General features: G+C 50.8%; 1 protein-coding gene across 9 annotated transcripts in view; it reads right to left on the reverse strand.

Moving 5' to 3' along the window:
- NSD1 (nuclear receptor binding SET domain protein 1) overlaps positions 1-23,130 on the reverse strand; it is a 136,776-nt gene that overhangs the window by 49,665 nt on the left and 63,981 nt on the right. For 4 of the 9 annotated variants that reach the window (XM_073355111.2, XM_073355107.2, XM_073355105.2 and 1 more), the window contains exons 6-8: positions 6,230-6,310; positions 3,808-3,929; positions 3,338-3,656 (exon numbers count right to left, since the gene is read on the reverse strand). The exons of 2 other annotated variants lie outside the window; for them this stretch is intronic. In XM_073355111.2, the coding sequence (XP_073211212.2) occupies positions 3,338-3,656; positions 3,808-3,929; positions 6,230-6,310 (522 nt within the window). The remainder of the gene's footprint in view (positions 1-3,337; positions 3,657-3,807; positions 3,930-6,229; positions 6,311-23,130) is intronic. 3 more of the 9 variants (XM_073355112.2, XM_073355109.2, XM_073355104.2) reach the window with 1 other exon arrangement.

Below are 23,130 nucleotides of genomic sequence, written 5' to 3' on the forward strand. Positions count from 1 at the left end.
TTGGGAAACAACCTTTGGGAGAAAAGCCAGGTGAGGCCTGAGTTGAACCTTGTCCTTATGGAACACGGTGTAAGGGGGCTCTGAGGTTAGGGCTGAGCTCAGACACACTCCGAGCTGAGGTTATCGCCACCAGAAACGCCACCTTGTATGAGAGAGAAGCAGGGAGCACGTTGCCAGTGGCTCAAATGGTGGCCCCATAAGTCTGGAAAGGACCAGATTGAGGTCCCAAGCCGGGACCGGCTGTCCGACCTGTGGTTATAGCCTGTTGAGACCTTTAAGGAAGCGACTGACCAACAGATTGGCAAAGACTGAGTGTGCCTCTGCAACTGGGTGGAAGGTGGAGATGGCAGCCAAGAGAACGCTTATTGACGACACGGACAGCCCCTGCTGCTTGAGGTGGAGGAGATAGTCCAGTATAAGTGTCACAGAGGTGACAGTTGGGGATGGGAGGTGCTGCGCCGACCAGACTGAAAATCTCTTCTACTTGGCAAGGTAGACAGCTCTCGTGGAGGGTTTCCTGCTGCCAAGGAGAACTTGTCTGACTTGACCAGAGCAAGAAAGGTTCAGCCATTCAGGAGGGAGCAAAACTGGTGACGCTTCCTGTTGCGTCGCGTGGCGAACAGGTCTATCAGGGGAAAGCCCCACTGATGGAAAATTGAGGTCACGACGCCCGGGTGAAGGGACCACTCGTGGCCGTGGAACAAGCTGCTGAGATGGTCCACCAGCTCGTTCTGTACTCCAGGGAGATACGATGCTTGCAGGTGTATTGAGTGCTCTACACAGAAGTCCCACAGCACAAGGACTTCCTGGCACAGGAGAGAGGAGCATGCACCCCCAGTTTATTGATATAAAACATCGCCGAGGTATTGTCTGTCAGGACTGATGCACACCTCCCTGCTAAGTGGGCTCTGAAAGTCTGGTATGCCAGGCACGCCGCTCTCAGCTCTTTGACATTGATGTGTAGAGCGAGATCCACCTGAGATCAGAGGCCTTGTGTTCTGAGGTGTCCCAAACGTGCTCCCCAGCCCAAGTCTAATATGACGAGAGGGATGGCTGGGGGCTGGTGAAGGGGATGCCAGCACATATTACCTGCGGGTCAAGCCACCATAGGAGGGAGTCGACTGCTGGGTGAGGCAGGGTTACAATCCTGTCCAAACTGTCCCGGGCTGGCCACTGACACCGGCCATGACTGAAGAGGTCGAAGTCTGAGCTTGGTGTGCTGTACTACGTAGGTACATGCAGCCATGTGTCCTAGAAGTTTCAGGCAGTTCCGTGCTGTGGTGGTGGGGAACTGCCTGAGACTTTGAATGTTGTCGCCGAGGGCTCGGAATCTTGCTTTGGGAAGGAACTGTGTTGAGTCCAGTACCACCCTTACAAATCCCATCTGCTGAACCGGGGACAGCTTTGATTTCCCCTTGTTCAGTGGCAGGCCCAGTTTGTCGAATGTCATTCTTATGAAGATGACTTGCATCTCTACTTGAGCCCTGGATCGACCCTTGATCAGCCAGTTGTCGAGGTATGGGAACACCTGTACCTGTCGCCTACGCAGGAACATGGCCACGACTGCCAGGCACTTGGTGAATACTTGAGGTGCCACTGACAGGCTGAACGGGAGGACTGTGAACTGGTAGTGGGTGTTGTTCACCACAAACCTGAGGTACTTCCTGTGGGACGGAGTTATCGCTATGTGAAAGTACGAGTCCTTCAAGTTGAGGGCGACTTACCAGTTTCCTGGATCCAGTGAAGGGATGATGGAAGCTGAAGAGACCATGCGGAATTTGAGTTTCTTCACGAACCTGTTGAATTATCGCAGGTCTAGGATTGGCCTGAGCCTGCCCTTGGCTTTTGGTATTAGGAAACACCAGGAGTAGAAGCCCTTGCCCTTCAGCTCCCGAGGAACCTCTTCCACTGCCCCTAGTGAAAGGAGCGAGTGCACCTCCTGTACAAGGAGTTGCTCATGAGAGGGATCCCTGAAGAGGGACGGGGAAGGGGGTGGAAGGGCACAGAATTGGATGGAGTATCCCCTCTCTACTGTGTGGAGCACCCAGTAGTCCGAGGTGACACGGGACCACGCACGGTACAAAGAGGATAGTCAGAACAAAAAGGTAAGATGAGGTAGATCCAGTTTTTGATCTGGTACACTGTCCTCGTGCGCGCCTTCAAAAGGCCTGTTTCTGGCCCACAGAAGACTTGGTCTGGCCAAAGCCCTGGCCTGAGGACAGCTGAGGCCTCTTTCTGCTGCTCCTGTTCCTCCTCTGGGAACTGTCCTGTCAGTTTTGCTGGTAAACTGTGGAGGTTGCGGCCTCAAATGCCTGCATAGTGTCACCAAGATCTAGACCTTCTGCTGCTGGACCTATCTGAACGATAGGACTCTGCCTCGGACTCCGAAAAAGAAGACCATGGAGGAGCAGCACTGGCTGGTGCCGCAGAGCGGTGCCAAACCTCTGGGGACTGATGCAGTTCCCCCCCACCTGCACACCGTGGGCTGTCGGTGCCAGGGAGTGGCACGTAGGAGATGGGGTGCAGCGTGACATCATCGCTGGCTTGCTCCTAGATGGAATAGGCAGCCTGGCTGACACCGATGTCTCATCTCTCCTTGGGGAAGGCGGAGCCGTCAGGTGAACAAGGTCCTGCGCTAACTCAAAAGTCTCCGGAGTGGAGTGGAGTTGAATGTCCTGGCCACGACAGTCCGGAGAGCAGTAGTGGGCTGGACTTCACTGGACCTGTTGCGGGGCACGAATCAATGAGCCCTTAGGAGTTGTCGGGCCCGAAGTAGGCTGGATGGGCTGAGGCCTTTCTCCTTTCTAGGAGCCGACTTGCGCACCGTCGGCACCGGTGCGCTCAGGAAGTTCCAGCTAGCCGTCACTGGCGGTCAGAAGGAACTGAGGAGGTGGCGGGTCGGCAGGGCCCTATATTGGGTGCTATGAAGGCGCAACTCCAGGGGGCGCCCAGGCCGACCCTACAGATGCTGCTAGGGGAAAAGTCTTCTGGCTGTTGTGCATGCAGTGTGCACACACCTGACTGGAATGGACACGAAACATGCACTCGAAGAAGAAGAGGGAGTTCTGAATACCCAGGTTTGGACAAACATGTAGTATGCGGAGAGCACATCACGGTATGGACAATGCTGGGAAATGTGAAGCGAGTAGCTTTTTCTTTGGCTACCAAATTTATAATTTATGCTTGCTCGCTTACAGCCACATTACTGAGTTTAACAAAACAGAAACCAGAGAGCAGTTCTTCAGCTTTCCAGCACCGATCTGAGTCAGAATTCCTGCAGCTAGACGCAAAGCAGACTCACGCATTTCAGAAGGGAGGCATGCTGCACATCGCTTACCTGATTTCAGAAAACGTTCCTCTGCCTCCAGAGAACAAGCAGAAACTTCAGACACATCAGGGGAAGATAACATCAGCTCCGGCAAATCTGAATGTCCTTCTAGGAGTAGGTCAGTGGGCTCAGAGGAATGGGATACTGGCTCTTCTAACAGCAAATGTTCTGCTTCAAGGACCGGAGGAGAATCTTTGGTTGAAGAGGAAGATGGAGTTGACATCACAGGATTCTGCTCCAGCTGAATACTCTGGATATCACTTCCACGACTGCATCGTGTTGGAAGCCTTTCCTCCCCCTTGAACTCAGACCTCTCCCGGGAACTCACCTAGCAGCAGCAACAGATACAGATGGAAGTGGGTTTAACCTGCCCTGTGCTATGCACAGCAAGAACACAAACAACATACTGCAGGGATACAAACCAGAGCCTGAGAGCAAAACCACAGAACGGGAGTTAGCAGCACGACGCTCTCACCTACCCTTTGCAATTGCTCCTGGCCCTTCTTTGATTTTTTCTTCGGTGCAAATATCTGATCATATTCTTCTGCATATTCCAGAAGCCGTTTGCTCGGCTTTCTAAGGCGTTTCTTTTCTGAATATGCTATGAAAAAAGAAAACAGCTTCAGGATGAAGTTTCTGAGAAGAGCAAAAGGCTGGCATGAAATCCCCTTCTAGCCTGTCCGTAGAGGTTGCTCCAGTACTGTTTTCCGGAAGCACCGTGAAGAAAAGGCAGTGTAATCCAGAGAAGAAAAGTCCCTTCACATGATTCTCTTGGACAAATTGTTATCTTCAAGGGGATGTCTGCACTGTGACAAAAGACTTGCGGCACAGCCACAACTAGCCAGGTTAGCTGACTGTGTCTTGCTGGGCTATAAAATTGCAGTGTAGACATCAGGCTTGGGCTGGAACCTGGGCTCTGGGACCTTGCCCCTCCTCGGGTCTCAGAGCCCGAACTCTACACTGCAATTTTATACCCCACAGCCCAAGCCCGAGTCAAATGATCCAGGCCAACTCTGGGTCTTCTACTGCAGTGTACCAGTTTCAGAGTAACAGCCATGTTAGTCTGTATTCGCAAAAAGAAAAGGAGGACTTGTGGCACCTGAGAGACTAACCAATTTATTTGAGCATAAGCTTTCGTGAGCTACAGCTCACTTCATCGGATGCACCAATGAAGTGAGCTGTAGCTCACGAAAGCTTATGCTCAAATAAATTGGTTAGTCTCTAAGGTGCCACAAGTCCTCCTTTTCTTTTTACTGCAGTGTAGATTCTAGTTCCTAACTTATTAACCCTTTCTTGGCACAGTGGGGGAGATTTTCAAAAGTGCCCAAGAGAGCCAGGCACCCTGAACTCTCACTGACAGTCAGAGAGAGTTCACCAGCAGATGCTACGCAGGCACATCTGGAAATCTCACCCTGCATCTCCCTTTCCTAAGCTCCCCCCACCACTGCCCTTTTCACACTATTTCCCTGCTATTTCAGACTCTCTCCCACTCTCTGTTGTTAAGACCGAAGCTGTTGCTCTTTTTAACGTAGTTTAGAGTTAAGCCAGAGTTTCAATAGAAGCTGTGCTGGAAGCTTCTCTTCTTCCCACCTTTATTCTGCGCAGCCTTCAGGTGTCTCCCTCCCTCTCCTTCTGCAAACCCACTTATTCCACTTCGCTTCACAACACTCCACACTGCTATGATGCTGCCTGACCTGTTTGCTGTCTCAATCAGACTGCACGTTCCTCAGGGCACAGACCTGCCTTCCATACGTTTGTAAAGCATTGCAGTATTACAGAAAAATAAATGATAAAAATACTTCCATTCATAAATTCCGAAGCAAGAAGGAACCCTTGTGGTCATCTAGTGTGACCTCCTGCATAGCACAGGCCAGAGACCTGCCCCCACAATAATTGCTAGAGCAGAGCATTTAGAAAAACATCCAGCCTTGATTTAAAAATTGCCAGTGAGGGAATTCTGCACCAAAAAATTAAATATTCTGCACACATTTTAAAATCTGCATATTTTATTTGTCAAAATAACACAATATAATCACACCATTTTCAATTATTTGCTGATAAGTATTTTGAAATAAATTACCAAAAGAATTGAAAATGGTGTGATTATATTGTTACTGTGTTTCTGTGTTGTTTTGACAATTAAAATATGCAGAACTTTGCAAAATTTTTAGTTTTTCAGTTCAGAATTCCCTCAAGAGTACCACGGTTCTGTGTGGTGAAATCTGGATGCTCCTTGTGGGGAGTCTGGGTGCAGGGGGGAATCTGGATGGCTCAGTACGGGATTTTGGGGGCAGGGGGAATGGGACTCTGCAGGGGAGTCCAGGTGAAGGTGGTTAGGGCTCAGTTGGGGGGGCCCTGGGGAAATGTGGCTTGGGTGAGTGGGGGGTCAGGGTGCAGCTGGTTGGGACTAAGTAGGATGGGGTCTGTGTGTGGGGGGCTCCTGATGCAGGGGGTAAGGCTCGGCAGGGTGGAGGTTTGGGGAGGTCGGTGGAGCAGTTCTTGCTGCAGGGGGATTCTGATGTGGAGGGGGCTCAGTGGGGAGGGTTCCGGTGCAGCAAGGGGTCACTGTACAGGGAGCTGCTCCACATCCACCCAACCCCTGTGCATCCAGACCCCCGGCACCTAACCTCCCTCCCACCGCTGAGCCTCACCTCCCCACACACCTGGAACCTCACACACACTCCCACCCCCACCCCGCAGCCAGACACACACACACACACACCCTGGGGTGCAGAGCTTCCCGCAGCTAGTGGAAGTTTCTCGGACTTGATCTGACCCAGCCGTGGTTGCTCCGTGCAGGGAAGGGGAAGGTGGAACTCCATCTCCATCCCCCCCACCAGCTGGGACCAAGTTCCTGGGTGGCCGGGGCATCCCCAGACCCCTCTCCCCTGACTGATTTACCTCTCCCCAGCTGAGCTGCCAGGGAGGGGTGTGCGAATACTGGTGCAGCTTCTCTTTGCATCCCCACAGAAACCATTTCATCTGCAAGGAAGCAAAAGGAATCTGTAAGGTGGGGGACAGGCATTTTTCTGCTGTGCTACAGGGGCACAGAATTTTCCCAGGAGTAAATAACCTCCCTATTCCTACTTGAGATTACCCCGTTTATGCATCCAAGAAGCACCCTAGCCCTTTTGATCACAGCATCTCACTGGGAGCTCATGCTCAGCTGATTATCCATCACGACCCCCAAAACATTTTTCAGTCGCTGTCTCCCAAGATAGAGTCTCCTATTGTGTAATTATAGCCTACAGCCTTTGTTCCTGGATGTATCATTTACATTTAAGCATATTAAAATGCATAGTTTGGTTGGCCCCAGTTCACAAAGAGATCCCTGTCACTCTGAATCAGCAACCCGTACTCTTTATTATTTACCACTCTACAATTTGTGTGTCATCAGCAAACTTTATCAATCAAAATTTTTGTTTTCCTCCTGGTCATTGATAAAAATTTTCAATAGCGTAGGGCCAAGAATCATTCCCTGCCAGACCCCTCTAGAAAGTCACCCCTTGATGGAGAATTCCCCGTTTACTATTACATTTTGAGACCTATCAATTAGCCAGTTTTGAATCCATTTAATGTGTGTCATGTACATTTTATATCATTCTAATTTTCAATCAAAATGTTCTGTGATACCAACTCAAACGCCTTATAGAAGTTTAAGTATATTACATCAACACTACTATCTTTATCCACAAAACCTGTAATCTTATCAAAAAAAGATAGCAAGTTAGTTTGACAGGATCTATTTTCCATAAACCATGTTGATCTGCATTAATTACACTTCCCCCATTAAATTCTTTACCAATGAGTCCCATACCAGCTGCTCCATTGTCTTGCAGGTATGTGTGTCAGACTGCCAGGCCTATAACTACCCTGGTCATCCCATTTAGTCTTTTTAATATTGGCACATTCGTTTTGTGGAATTTCTCTAGTGCTCCAAGCTTTACTGACCATCAACATTGATGGTCCAGAGAGTTCCTCAGCCAACTCTTTTAAACTCTTAGCTAAATCTCTGATAAGACTCCTAATAGCCTGTGCTGTATTGCCATGCAACACATCTAAACCTTGTAAGCGGCAACGAATAGCTTCAGCTCAACACCCCATTTCTACGCAATAGGCTACTGGAGCGGGTTGGCACACTTACTTCCCTCCTTTGCTCTTTGAGATACGCCACCACTGGTTTTTGAGCAATGCTATTCTACCGATTTTCCATCTTTCGTGGTTGAAAGAATCATTAAACAACATTCTCAGGAGATTCCCGTTAGTCATTGAATATTTAAAATCTGATCACTTCAGTCTCTCCATAGCTCAGAATCTTAGGAACAAACCAAGAATATCTTCCTCCTCCATAAGCTTTTTGTCCACCTCCATGTGTGTGTAGGAGGGGCTATTCTATTTATTTTTTAACCGAGGCACTTTAACACAGTGGGAACAGTGGGAGGCCGGGCAGCATCTCTGTGCCTTATTGAGGTTTCATGCTTACATAAGTACAAAAAAATTCTAACTTAGCCACAAGTGATGTGACAAACACTGTTTGCTTACAACAGCTATCACCAGCAGGCAGCAACGCACCACGTAGGGTGCGGTCAGGGGGAGGTGCAGGTCCTGGTGCATCGCCTGCCTGGAAGCCAAGCACTTTCTATGACACCAACAGCACACAGAATGCAGCACTGCACTATGAAATGGTTATTTAATATTTTAGCTCACAGGATTGATCTGTACAAAGAGAGACTCAATTGAACAGTCAGATCACCGCATTTGCCAACCAGATTACTTTCTGAAAAATACCAGGAGTTAGCAACTTCCAGTCGTCCTCCCTTTTTGCTTATTTGGTGTAGCAATTACACTGGTACCAGAAATATGTCAAATATTCCATTTGAATTGCGAGGGCAAATAATACTGTAGCTGAGAACTCCTGCGGTTCAGGATATAGCCTATCATGGTAGTTATGTGGGAGCACTATTATAGTTAAGGTTGCATCATGATATCTGTTTAAAGGTGGACCATTCTAAGTCCTCTGAAATCAACATGCCTAGTCAGATTTCTTTGAAATTAGGCATGCCTGCCTGGGGAGAGCACAGGGTAGGATTAGTGACCCAAATTTGGAGTCATTTGAGCCAAGGGTTCCAGAGATTTAAGCCCCAGCAATAAAACAGCCATTTAAAAAAAACCAAAGTGGCATGTCTTTGGCCAAAGCTAGAGATCAAACTGCTGACGTGATGCAGGACATAATGGTCTCAGTAGAGTGTTACCCGAGGTCATGCATGGCACCCCCTGAACCTCTGCGGGACCTAACTTGTGAAGTATATTTAAGAACATGGACATTTTTACACAGTCCATAACAGACTCATAGCTAGAGGGTTTCCACTCCTGCCATTTTATATGCTTTAAAGCTCAACTCTTGTAAGTGCTCTAAAATCCAAATGATTCATTGGAGTGCTTTGAAATTCAGGGTGCTTCACAGGGGTTTAGCACAGCATTAGTGATCCAAATTTGGGGTCATTTGACTGAAGTTCCCAAGTTACGGCCTCACCCCCAAAAATAGTTCCCTTCTGCTGCCTTATACTGTTAAACTGAGCAGTACAAATGAATCACAGGTCTCCCTGAGATTGATGGCTATGAACTCACTCTTCCAAACACATATCTAGGGGTAAATCAACCAGAAGCCCGCTCCAAAGACAAAACCATTTTGAACTGAGTGGCTGCAATTTGAGTCGTGGGTAGCAATTTCATTTTGGGGGAAATGTAATCACAATATTGGGGGTGGGGAGGAATTAGACACGTGCTTGCTTCCTGGGATGAGGAGGATTAGTAGAGGGCAAAGAAGTGGGGGAGCAGGGGAGAGGGATTTGGGCCTGCAGCGAGGGGAGGGAGATTCTGGGGCAGGGGACAAATGGGGATGGATGGTAGGGGAGGCAAAAGGGGTTGGGGGCTCAGGTGGGGGAGGCATGACACCCCGGTTCCCTGCACCACAGCTCTGCCAGTGCACCCTGTAACCTGAGAACCCTTGTGCCAACTGGCATGGGGCACTGAGGGGATGCAAAGCGGTTACAGGAATCTCCTGAGTCTGGAACGTGCACCCTAGTTTCAAAGAATGTTGGGTGAGACCTCAAACGAAAGCCAGTGTCAATATTATGGTGAAATGGATGGATGTTCAGTAAATATACTGAAAATGTGTCCTTAAAGTCTGTGTCTAAGGAACGGTCACAGCAAAGGGGAACCCCAGATTTTCAGTCTAGTGAACAGGAGCACAAAGAGGAGGTTTGTGAGGGAGTTCTCCAGGTGAAGGAGGACCAACTACAGCTGCGGGGTGGGGGTAGAGGGGGAAGAGTTTGTCTGTTAGTTTGTCTATTTGTTTGCCATGTGCTTGCCTGCTTGACAATTATTGTGTGGGCTGTTCTGGGGGCACTGAAGGAGCAAACAACACATCCTTGGTCACTCTCTCCACACCAGCCACCATTTTATAGACCTCGATCACATCCCCCCCATCTCTTTTCCAAGCTGAGCAGTGCCGTGCTTTTAATCCCTCAACATAAGGAAGCTTTTCCACGCCCCTGATCATTTTTGTTGCCCTTCTCTGCACCTTTTCCAATTCCAACAGATCTTTTTTGAGGTGGAGTGCCCAGACCTGTATACAGTATGCAAGGTGTGGGCGCACCAGGGAGTTATACAGCGGCATTATGATATTTTCTGTTTTGTCGTCTGATCCCTTTCTTAACGGTTTCTAACATTGTTAGCCTTTTTGACTGCTCGGAAGTCAAATCCTACTGAAAGAAATAGAGAGCAGCATAAATTCTGGCAAGTCAAGTGTAAAAGGATAATTAGGCAGGCCAAAAAAGAATTTGAAGAGCAACTAGCAAAAGACAAACAGCAAAAAAAAAAATTGTAAGTCCATCCATCAGAAGTAGGAAGCCTGCCGAAAAATCAGTGGGGCCACAGGACAATGGAGGAGCTAAAGGAGCACCAACAGAGACAAGGCCATTGTAGAGAAGCTAAATGAATTCTCTGCATTGGTCTTCAGGGCTGAGGATGTGAGGGAGATTCTCAAACCTGAGCCATTCCTTTTAGGGGACAGATCTGAGGAACTCTCCCAGATTGAGGTGTCAATAGAGGAAGTTTTGGAACAAACTGATAAATTAAATAGTAGTAAGTCATCAGGACCAGATGGTATCACCCAAGAGTTCTGAAGACACTCAGATATGAAATTGCAGAACTACTAACTGTAACTCGTTACAGTGTGTATGGTAACACCCATTGTTTCATGTTCTCTGTGTGTATAAATCTCCGCACTGTATTTTCCACTGAATGCATCCGATGAAGTGAGCTGTAGCTCACGAAAGCTTATGCTCAAAGAAATTTGTTAGTCTCTAAAGTACCACAAGTACTCTTTTTCTTTTTGCGAATACAGACTAACACGGCTGTTCCTTTAATAACTGTGGTATGTAACCTATAGCTTAAATCAATCAGTCTCTGTACCAGATGACAGGACAATAATTAATGCAACACATTTTTTAACAAGACTCCAGAGGTGATCCTGGCAATGACAGGCTGGTAAGCCTAATTTCAGTACCACGCAAAGAATTATCAGATACATAGATGAACATGACTCTTGGTGAAGAGTCAACAGGGCTTTATATAAAGGGAAATCATGCCTCACCAACCTATTAGAATTCTTTGAGGAGGGTCAACAAACATGTGGACAAGAGTGATCAAGTTGCTCTAGTGTATTTAGATTTTCAGAAAGCCGTTGACAAGGTCCCTCACCAAAGTCTCTTAAGAAAATTAAGCGGTCTCATAGACATTAAGGCCAGAAAGAAACATCATGATCTAGTCGGACTTCCTGCACATTGCACACCACAGAATCTCAGCCACCCACTCCTGTAATAAACCCACAACCTCTGGCTGAGTTACTGAAGTCCTCAACTCATGATTTAAAGACTTCAAGTTACAGAGAATCCACCATTTACACTCGTTCAAATCTGAAAGTGATCCGTGCCCCATGCTGCAGAGGAAGGTGAAAACCCCCCCCCGGGTCTCTGCCAATCTGACCTGGGAGAAAATTCCTTCCCGACTCCAAATATGGCTATCAGCTAAACCCTAAGCACGTGAGCAAGACCCGCCAGCCAGACACCTGGGAAAGAATTCTCCGTAATAACTCACAGCCCTCCCCAGCTAGTGTCCCATCACCGGCTTTTGGAGATATTTGCTGCTAGCAATCGCAGGTAAGCCACATGCCACTGTAGGCAGTCTCATCACACCATCCCCGTCATAAACTTATCAAGCTCAGTCTTGAAGCCAGTTAGGTTTTTTCCCCCCACTGCTCCCCTTGTGAGGCGGCTCCAGAATGTCACTCCTCTGATGGTTAGAAATCTTTGCCTAATTTCAAGCCTTAACTTGTTGATGGGCAGTTTATAGCCATCTGGTCTTGTGTCCACATTGGTGCTTAATTTAAATAACTCCTCCCCCTCCCTGGTATTTATCCCTCTGAAGTATTTACAGACAAAAATCACATCTCCCCTCAGCCTTTGTTTGGTTAGGCTACACAAGCCACGCTCTCTGAGTCTTCTCTCATAAAGTAGGTTTTCCATTCCTCGCACCATCCTAGTAGCCCTTCTCTACATCTGTTCCAGTTTGAATTAATCTTTCTTATGGGGTCTCACCAGTGCCTTGTATAATGGTACTAACACTTCCCTATTTCTACTTTAAATACCTCGCCTGATGCATCCTAGGACTTAATTTGCCTTTTTCACGGCTATATCACATTGGCAGCTCATAGTCTTCCTGTGATCAAACAATACATCCATATCTTTCTCCTCCTCTGTCACTTCCAACTGATACGTCCCCCATCTTATAGCAAAAATTCTTGTTATTAGTCCCTAAGTGCATGACCTTTCACTTTACACTATTAAATATCATCCCCATTTCTATTACTCCAGTTTTCAAGATTGTCCAGAACTTCCTGTATGGTATTCCGGTCCTCCTCCGTATTAGCAATACCTCCCAACTGTGGAAAGAACGAGTTGTCCTTGTGGCACCTTAGAGACTAACAAATTTGAGAATAAGCTTTCGTGGCCTAAAACCCACTGTCACGGAGTGTGGGGGAGTCCAGGCCCTGCACCCCTCTTCCTGGGATCCACTGAGACTCTCAGCCAGCCAGTAAAACAGAAGGTTTATTGGACAACAGGAACACAGTCCAAAAACAGAGCTTGTGGGTACAACCAGGACCCCTCAATCACGTCCTTCTGGGGGAGCAGGGAGCTTAGACCCCAGCCCTGGGGTTCCCTGTGTTCCTCTCCCCAGCCCCCAACTGAAACTAAACTCACCCAGCAGGTTCCCTGCTGCAGCCTCTGTTCACATTCCTGGGCAGAGGTGTCACCTCCCCCTCCCGGCTCAGGTGACAGGTTCTCAGGTCTCCCATCCCCAGGGCACATTCCCAGGTCAACACTCCCCCCTCCCTGCTGAGTCACATCGTCACATCTCTCCCCCCTTTGAGACTGAACTGAGCGGGGTCACGCTGACCAGTGACCTGGGGAAGTTCGGGGCCCCCTCTCCGGGACAGCGCATCCGCTATCAGGTTGGCACTTCCCTTCACGTGGACCACGTCCATGTCGTAATCCTGCAGGAGCAGGCTCCATCTCAGGAGTTTGGCGTTGGCTCCTTTCATCTGGTGCAGCCAGGTCAGGGGAGAGTGGTCGGTGTAGACGGTGAAGTGCCGCCCGAAGAGATAGGGCTCTAGTTTCTTGAGGGCCCACACCATGGCCAGGCACTCCTTCTCGATGGCCGCGTAGTGTTGCTCCCGGGGTAGCAACTTCTTGCTCAGGTACACGATGGGGTGTCTCTCCCCCTTTTCATCCTCCTGCATTAACACCGCCCCCAGTCCCGTGTCTGAGGCGTCGGTGAACACCACAAAGGGCTTGTCAAAGTCTGGGTTTGCCAGAACTGGGCCACTGACCAGAGCCTTCTTCAGCGCCCGGAAAGCCACCTGGCACTGCTCGGTCCAGACCACCTTGTCTGGCTTCCCCTTCTTGCATAGCTCCGTGATGGGGGTGGCGATGGCGCTAAAGTGGGGCACAAATCTTCGGTAGTATCCTGCCATCCCAATAAAGGCTTGGACCTGCTTTTTGGTGTGGGGAGCGGGCCAGTCTCTGATCACCTCCACCTTGGCTGGTTCCGGCTTTAGGCGGCCGCTCCCCACCCGATGGCCCAGGTAAGATACTTCCGCCATCCCCACCTTGCACTTCTCCGCTTTTACAGTCAGCCCAGCCCCCTGGAGTCGGTCCAGCACTTGTCTAACCTGGGACACGTGGTCCTCCCAGGTCTGGCTAAAGACACAGATGTCATCAATATACGCCACGGCAAAACTCTCCATCCCCCTCAGGAGCTGGTCCACCAGGCGCTGGAAGGTGGCCGGTGCTCCCTTGAGGCCGAAAGGCAGGGTCAGGAACTCATAGAGCCCCAGAGGGGTGATAAAGGCCGATTTCAGTCGGGCATCTGCATCCAGCGGCACTTGCCAGTAGCCCTTTGTAAGGTCCATGGTGGTAAGGTACCGAGCTCCTCCCAGCTTGTCTAGGAGCTCGTCCGGCCTGGGCATGGGGTAGGCATCAGATACAGTGATGGCATTGAGCTTCCGATAGTCCACACAGAACCGGACCGACCCGTCCTTTTTGGGGACCAGCACCACCGGCGAGGCCCAAGGGCTGGCAGATGGCTGGATCACCCCCAAAGCCAGCATGTCCCGGACCTCTCTTTCCAGGTCCTGAGCAGTTTTCCCTGTGACTCGGAAGGGGGAGCATCTTATCGGCGGGTGCGACCCTGTCTGCACCCGGTGGACAGTCAGATTAGTGCGTCCAGGCTGGTTGGAAAACAGCTGTCGGTACGGATGCAGCACCCCCCTGACCTCAGCTTGCTGGGCAGGGGTTAGCTGATCCGAGAGGGGAATTGTTTCCAGGGGGAAACCAGCTCTGGTCCCAGGGAATAGGTCTACTAAAGGGTCATCTCCCTGCTCTTCCCACTGTCCACACACGGCCAACACCACATTCCCCCTGGCATAATATGGCTTCATCATATTCACATGGTACACCCGGCGGTGGTGCGCCCGGTTTGACAGCTCCACCACATAGTTTACCTCATTGAGCTGCTTGACGACCTTGAAAGGGCCCTCCCAGGCGGCCTGTAGTTTGTTCTTTCTCACTGGGATGAGAACCATCACCTGATCCCCGGTGGCGTAGGCACGGGCCCGTGCCGTGCGGTCATACCAGACCTTCTGCTTCCTCTGGGCTCTGGCCAGATTCTCCCTGGCCAGGCCCATGAGTTCAGCCAGTCTCTCTCGGAAGATCAGGACATACTCCACCACTGACTCTCCATCGGGAGTGGCCTTCCCCTCCCACTCGTCTCTCATCAGGTCCAGGGGGCCCCTCACCCTCCTGCCATATAACAGTTCGAAAGGCGAAAATCCGGTAGACTCCTGGGGCACCTCCCTGTATGCGAACAGCAGGTGAGGTAAGTACTTGTCCCAATCCTGTGGGTGCTGGTTCATAAAGGTTTTCAGCATCATCTTTAGCGTCCCGTTAAACCTCTCCACCAGCCCATTGGACTGGGGGTGATAAGCTGAGGCCCAGTCGTGCCGGACCCCACATTTCTCCCACAAGCACCGGAGCAGGGCCGACATGAAGTTGGAGCCTTGGTCTGTCAAGACTTCCTTGGGGAACCCCACTCGGCTGAAAATGGTCAGGAGCGCATCGGCCACGGTGTCTGCTTCAATGGAAGCTAAGGGCACTGCCTCGGGGTAGCGGGTGGCAAAATCTACCACCACCAGAATGTATTTCTTCCCCGACTGGGTCGTCTTGCTGAGAGGCCCCACGATGTCCATGGCCACCTTCTGGAAAGGCTCCTCTATGATGGGCAAAGGTCTCAAAGCCGCTTTCCCCTTGTCCCGGGCCTTCCCCACCCTCTGACAGGGGTCACAGGATCGGCAATACTGCCGGACCGTGGTAAAGACCCCGGGCCAGTAAAAGTTCTGTAGCAACCTCTGCCGGGTGCGCCGGATTCCCTGGTGCCCTGCGAGGGGGATGTCATGGGCCAGGTACAGGAGCCTGCGGCGATACTTCTGGGGGACCACCAGCTGCCTCCTGATCCCACAGGACTCTACTTCCCTTGTGGGAGCCCATTCTCGGTACAGGAACCCCTTCTCCCACAGGAACCTCTCCTGGCAGCCTCTCCTCATGGTCCGTCCCACACTGAGGTCAGCCAGGTCCCTGAGCTTCCGCAAGGAGGGATCTTTCCTCAACTCGGCCTGGAACTCAGCAGCTGGGGAAGGGATGGGGCCCGGTTCCCTCTCGCTGGCCAGGTCCGAGGCCTCCGCCTCTCTGAGCCGTGCCCCTCGGCCCTCCCTCCCCACCAGGGTAGGGTCCTGCGCCTCCGGTGTGATACCCTCCCCGAGGTCAGGGCGCAGTGCCCCTCGCCGGCTCTGGCTACGCGTCACAACCAGGGCGGCCTGGGGCTTGCTTGGCCAGTCCTCTAGGTCTCCCCCCATCAAAACTTCAGTGGGCAAATGGTGGTGTACCCCCACATCCTTGGGGCCCTCCTTGGCCCCCCATTTCAGGTGTACCCTTGCCACGGGCACCTTAAATGGGGTCCCGCCCACCCCTGTCAGGGTCAGATAGGTGTTGGGCACCACCCGATCTGGGGCCACCACCTCGGGCCGGGCCAGCGTCACCTCCGCGCCCGTATCCCAGTATCCATTGACCTTCCTCCCATCCACCTCCAGGGGAACAAGGCACTCTCTCCAGAGGGACAGCCCCGCGCCCACCCTGTAAACTGAGCACCCTGAGTCCAGAGCCTCCAGCCCTCTGGTGGAGCTGGCCTGGGGTACTCTTCCCTCCGGGGCAGCTGGTAAACTGGTAGGCCCCCTTTCCTGGGTCGTCTGCCCCTCGTCCAGCTGGGTCCCTACCCAGTTAACCCTGGGTAGGTTGGGTCTGCTCAGTTTGTCCCTGAGCCCGGGGCACTGGGACCGTACGTGGCCTCTCTGGCCACAGTGATAGCAGCTCAGGTCACGTTGGTCCCCTCGAGCGGGTCGGAGGGGCCCGACGCCAGGCGTTCCCCGTGGGAGGGGGTTCTCCCTATTTCCCCGCTGGGAGGCCCCCTGGTGACTCTCTCTCTGCATCGGGGGGGGCCTGTTCTTTTGGGACTCCTCCCGGCTACCCCCTGACCGACTGTTCACAAACTCGTCGGCCAGCTGCCCTGCGTGCTGGGGGTTCTCGAGCTTTTTGTCCACCAACCACAGCCTCAGGTCGGAAGGGCACTGTTCATACAGTTGCTCCAGTACGATTAGGTCAAGCAGGTCCTCTTTAGCTCGGGCCCCAGCTGTCCACTTGCGGGCATACCCCTGCATCCGGTTGACCAGTTGTAGGTAGGTGACCTCAGGCGTTTTACGCTGACTCCGGAACCTTCTCCGGTACATCTCGGGGGTCAGCCCAAACTCACGGAGCAGGGCCTGCTTGAACAGTTCATAGTCCCCTGCCTCCGCCCCTGTCATTCGGCTGTACACCTCCACGGCTTTGGGGTCCAGTAAGGGGGTGAGAAACTGGAGCCTGTCTGCAGGGTCAACCCTGTGCAGCTCACAGGCATTCTCAAAGGCTGTCAGGAAGCTATCTATGTCCTCCCCCTCCTTCCGCTGGGCCAGGAAGCACTTATCAAAGTTCCTTGCAGTCTTGGGTCCCCCCGCACTCACCGCAGCCGGGGCCCCACTGCTCCTCAGCCTGGCCAGCTCCAGTTCATGCTGTCTTTGTTTCTCCTTCTCCTGACGCTCCCTCTCCTTCTCCTGACGCTCATGTTGACGTTGTTTCTCCTTCTCCTCCTGCTCATGTTGACGTTGTTTTTCATGATCCTCCAGCTCCCTCATTTTCATCTCCCTCTCCCATTCCAGCCGCATCCGCTCCAGGGATGGGGAGCTCCGCCGGGAGGATCCCCTGCTGGGTGCCGGGGTCAGGGTGCCCTCGGTATTCACTGGGCTTCCCCCAACCCCTCCCCCGGACATAGGTAGGAAGGGTCTCGGGATGTCCTCAGCAGCAGTCTGACCCCTCCCAGCCCGGTCAGGCCCCAGGGCCCACGCTGCGTCCCCCGGGCAGCTTCCCTCAGGGACAGGGATCGGGTCATCCAAGCGATCCCTCTCCTCCAGCTGGGCAATCAGCTGTTCCTTGGTGGACCTCCCGATGCGCAGCCCCCTCTGCCTGCACAGCTCCACCAGGTCGCTCTTCAGGCGTTTAGCGTACATCTCCCTGCTGGCCACTCGCAGGCCGGGCAGCTTCCCACGGTTTCCAGGAAAAGCCCCTCGTGTGCCAGTCCTTCTCGAGGTCACCACCTCTTTGCCAGGGTCGAGCTGCAGATTCCTCCGCCCCTGGGACCGCTCGCTGCAATCCCCCGGGGGACCCTGTTACTGCAAAAGTCTTTCTCTCTGGTCACACATTCCCAGGGGTTAACCGCCCCCCGAAACCATCTCTCTCTGAATCTTCAGCACGCCTGGTCCCCGTCAATTCCCCTTCGTTTTACTGCTCCCCAGTCACTTACTGCAGGAAGCGCCGTTCACGGGGTGCAGTAGATCCCACCGCTGCCACCAGTTGTCACGGAGTGTGGGGGAGTCCAGGCCCTGCACCCCTCTTCCTGGGATCCACTGAGACTCTCAGCCAGCCAGTAAAACAGAAGGTTTATTGGACAACAGGAACACAGTCCAAAAACAGAGCTTGTGGGTACAACCAGGACCCCTCAATCACGTCCTTCTGGGGGAGCAGGGAGCTTAGACCCCAGCCCTGGGGTTCCCTGTGTTCCTCTCCCCAGCCCCCAACTGAAACTAAACTCACCCAGCAGGTTCCCTGCTGCAGCCTCTGTTCACATTCCTGGGCAGAGGTGTCACCTCCCCCTCCCCCTCCTGGCTCAGGTGACAGGTTCTCAGGTCTCCCATCCCCAGGGCACATTCCCAGGTCAACACTCCCCCCTCTGTCACCTGAGCCAGGAGGGGGAGGGGGAGGTGACACCCACTTCATCCGATGCATGCAGTGGAAAATACAGTAGGAAGATACATATATACACAGAGAACATGAAACAATGGGTGTTGCCATACACACTATAATGAGAGTGATCAATTAAGGTGAGCTATTATCAGCAGGAGAAAAAAACCTTTTGTAGTGATAATCAGGATGGCCCATTTCCAACAGTTGACAAAAAGGTGAGAGTAACTGTGTGTGTGGGGGGGGGGGAATAAGCATGGGGAAATAGTTTTTACTTTGTGTAATGACCCATCCACTCCCAGTCTCTATTCAAGCCTAAGTTAATTGTATCCAGTTTGCAAATTAATTCCAATTCAGCAGTCTCTCGTTGGAGTCTGTTTCTGTAGTTTTTTTGTTGTAACATTGTGACTTTTAGGTCTAATCGAGTGACCAGGGAGATTGACGTGTTCTCCGACTGGTTTTTGAATGTTATAATTCTTGACGTCTGATTTGTGTCCATTTATTCTTTTACGTAGAGACTGTCCGGTTTGTCCAATGTACAGGATTGATCCCTGAGGAACTCCTCTGGTAACCTCCCTCTGGCATGTTCACCTCTGAGTATGCCCATTGTAGTCTCCCCTTTAACCAGTTCCTTATCTATCTTTCAATTCTCACATTAATTCCCATTGTCTCCAATTTAACTAATAATTCCCCATGTGGCACCGGATCAAACGCCTTCCTGACACCCAGGCAGATTAAATCGACTGCATTTTCTTGGCTGTCTTCTCAAAGAAAGATCAGGTTGATCTGGCACAACCTGCCTTTTGTAAAACCCTGTTGCATTTTATCCCACTTGCGGTTTACCTCTATGTCCCTAACTATTTTCTCTTTCACTTAAGGTCAAACTAACAGGCCTGTAAGTTTCCCAGATCACTTTTCTTCCCTTTCTTAAAAATAGGAACTATATTAGCAATTTTCCAGTCATGGCATTCGACCGGAAAGTTTATAGATTCATGACAAATCCTTGCTATTGGGCTTGCAATTTCATGTGCCAGTCCCTTTAATATTCTTGGATGGAGATTATCTGGGCCCCGCCATTTGGTCCCATTAAGCTGTTTGAGTTTGATTTCCACCTCGAATTTGGTAATTTCCATTTCCACATCCTCATGTCCATTAGCCACCCTGCCACTATCCCAAGCCCCTTAGTAACCTTACTAAAACCTGTCTAAAACGGATGGACCCCTTCTGGTGTGGCAAGAAGGCCAACAAATTGTCACCCCTCGCCAGGGTCTTCAGCCCCATCTCTGGGCCCTTTAAATCCTGCCCTTCACTCAGGCTTCTGAGCAAGCCTTGTCCCCTTCTTGGGGCCTAGGCCACTTTCCCGGTGGCCAATGGGGGAGATTTTGGCTTTCCCACTACTCTGGGTCCCAACCCAGGGACCCTATACATAACAGCCACGTACAACTGCCTTCAATTTGGTGCTGTTATTCCCTGGAATTTCTCCCATGTAGAGCCTCTCTTCACCCTGGCCTCGGGACGGAAGTTCTCAAATCCTCGTTGTCCTTCAGAATGCAAGTACTAATAGAATCCATCTTCTGGTTCTCTTCTTGAGCTCCTGTGACCAGCAACGAGCTCCCTTTCCTTGCTCCTCGGGTCCCAGCCAGCAAGAGCAGCACCTTCTATCTGGTGCTGCTGGGCTCTGATTGGCTGCTTCTATGCATCCTCTCTAGGCAGGCCTGGAGGACCCACTTTCACCACTCCTTGATCTCTGGACAGTTTGGACGCTTACAGGGAAGTGTGCTTCGCTTACAGGGAAGTGTGCCAAATGCAAAGCGGAGATCCCAAGAGACAATCTGGGTACCCTGGAAAGACTTTTGGGGAACAGGCAGTTCATTACATCACTGTCACCATTTGGAGTTAAAAGAAAAAGGAGGACTCGTGGCACCTTAGAGACTAACCAATTCATTCGAGCATGAGCTTTCGTGAGCTACAGCTCACTTCATCAGATGCATACTGTGGAAAGTACAGAAGACGTTTTTATGCACACAAACCATGAAAAAATGGGTGATTATCACTACAAAAGGTGTTCTCTCCCCCCACCCCACTCTCTTGCTGGTAATAGCTCATGTAAAGTGATCACTCTCCTTACAATAAGAAAAGGAGTACTTGTGGCACCTTAGAGACCAACCAATCCATCTGAGCACAAGCCCTCGCGAGCCACATTGTTAACCTATCCAACTATACTCTTAGCCCAGCAGAAGCAGCTGTCCTATCTCAGGGCCTCTCCTTCTGCCCCTCCACCCCCACGAACATGATACAGTTCTGTGATGACCTAGAATCCTATTTTGACATCTCCGACTCAAGGAATATTTCCAACACACCTCTGAACAACATACTAATCCACAGAGACCTCCCTACCAACATTACAAAAAGAAGGATTCTAGGTGGACTCCTCCTGAAGGTCGAGACAGCAGACTGGACTTCTACATAGAGTGCTTCCGCCGATGTGCACGGGCTGAAATTGTGGAAAAGCAGCATCACTTGCCCCACAACCTCAGCCGTGCAGAACACAATGCCATCCACAGCCTCAGAAACAACTCTGACATCATAATCAAAAAGGCTGACAAAGGAGGTGCTGTTGTCATCATGAATAGGTCGGAATATGAACAAGAGACTGCTCGGCAGCTCTCCAGCACCACTTTCTACAAGCCATTACCCTGTGATCCCACTGAGAGTTACCAAAAGCAACTACAGCATTTGCTCAAGAAACTTCCTGAAAAAGCACAAGATCAAATCCGCACAGACACACCCCTGGAACCCCGACCTGGGATATTCTATCTACTACCCAAGATCCATAAACCTGGAAACCCTGGGCACCCCATCACCTCAGACATTGGCACCCTGACAGCAGGATTGTCTGGCTATGTAGACTCCCTCCTCAGGCCCTACGCTACCAGCACTCCCAGCGACCTTCAAGACACCACTGACTTCCTGAGGAAACTTCAATCCATCGGTGATCTTCCTGAAAACACCATCCTGGCCATTATGGATGTAGAAGCCCTCTACACCAACATTCCACACAAAGATGGACTACAAGCCGTCAAGAACACTATCCCCGATAATGTCACGGCTAACCTGGTGGCTGAACTTTGTGACTTTGTCCTTACCCATTAACTATTTTACATTTGGGGACAATGTATACCTTTAGATCAGCAGCACTGCTATGGGTACCCGCATGGCCCCACAGTATGCCAACATTTTTATGGCTGATTTAGAACAACGCTTCCTCAGCTCTCGTCCCCTAACGCCCCTACTCTACTTGCGCTATATTGATGACATCTTCATCATCTGGACCCATGGAAAAGATGCTCTTGAGAAATTCCACCATGATTTCAACAATTTCCATCCCACCATCAACCTCAGCCTGGTCCAGTCCACACAAGTGATCCACTTCCTGGACATACAGTGCTAATAAACAATGGTCACATAAACACCACCCTATACCGGAAACCTACTGACCGCTATTCCTACCTACATGCCTCCAGCTTTCACCCTGACCACACCACACGATCCATTGTCTACAGCCAAGCTCTGCGATACAACCGCATTTGCTCCAACCCCTCAGACAGAGACAAACACCTACAAGATCTCTATCAAGCATCCTTACAACTACAATACGCACCTACTGAAATGAAGAAACAGATTGATAGAGCCAGAAGAGTACCCAGAAGTCACCTACTACAGGACAGGCCTAACAAAGAAAATAACAGAAAGCCACTAGCCGTCACCTTCAGCCCCCAACTAAAACCCCTCCAACGCATTATTAAGGATCTACAACCTATCCTGAAGGATGACCCAACACTCTCACAAATCTTGGGAGACAGGCCAGTCTTTGCCTACAGACAGCCCCCCAACCTGAAGCAAATACTCACCAGCAACCACACACCACACAACAGAACCACTAACCCAGGAACCTATCCTTGCAACAAAGCCCGTTGCCAACTGTGCCCACATATCTATTCAGGGGACACCATCACAGGGCCTAATAACATCAGCCACACTATCAGAGGCTCGTTCACCTGCAGATCCACCAATGTGATATATGCCATCATGTGCCAGCAATGCCCCTCTGCCATGTACATTGGTCAAACTAGACAGTCTCTATGTAAAAGAATAAATGGACACAAATCAGATGTCAAGAATTAGAACATTCATAAACTAGTCGGAGAACACTTCAATCTCTCTGGTCACGCGATTACAGACATGAAAGTTGCGATATTACAACAGAAAAACTTCAAATCCAGACTCCAGTGAGAGACTGCTGAATTGGATTTCATTTGCAAATTGGATACAATTAACTTAGGCTTGAATAGAGACTGGGAGTGGCTAAGTCATTATGCAAAGTAACCTATTTCCCCTTGTTTTTTCCTACCCCTCCCCCCCCACTCCTCAGACGTTCCTGTTAAACCCTGGATTTGTGCTGAAATGGCCCACCTTGATTATCATACACATTGGAAGGAGAGGTTTCAGAGTAACAGCCGTGTTAGTCTGTATTCGCAAAAAGAAAAGGAGTACTTGTGGCACCTTAGAGACTGACCAGTTTGTTTGAGCACGAGCTTTCGTGGGCTACAGCTCACTTCATCGGATGAAGTGAGCTGTGGCTCACGAGGGCTTGTGCTCAGATGGATTGGTTGGTCTCTAAGGTGCCACAAGTACTTCTCTTCTTATTGTAAGGAGAATGATCACTTTACGTAAGCTATTACCAGCAGGAGAGTGGCGTGGGGGGAGAGAAAACCTTTTGTAGTGATAATCACCCATTTT

Source organism: Lepidochelys kempii, chromosome 8, assembly GCF_965140285.1.
Source record: "Lepidochelys kempii isolate rLepKem1 chromosome 8, rLepKem1.hap1, whole genome shotgun sequence".
Taxonomy (NCBI): Eukaryota; Metazoa; Chordata; order Testudines; family Cheloniidae; genus Lepidochelys; species Lepidochelys kempii.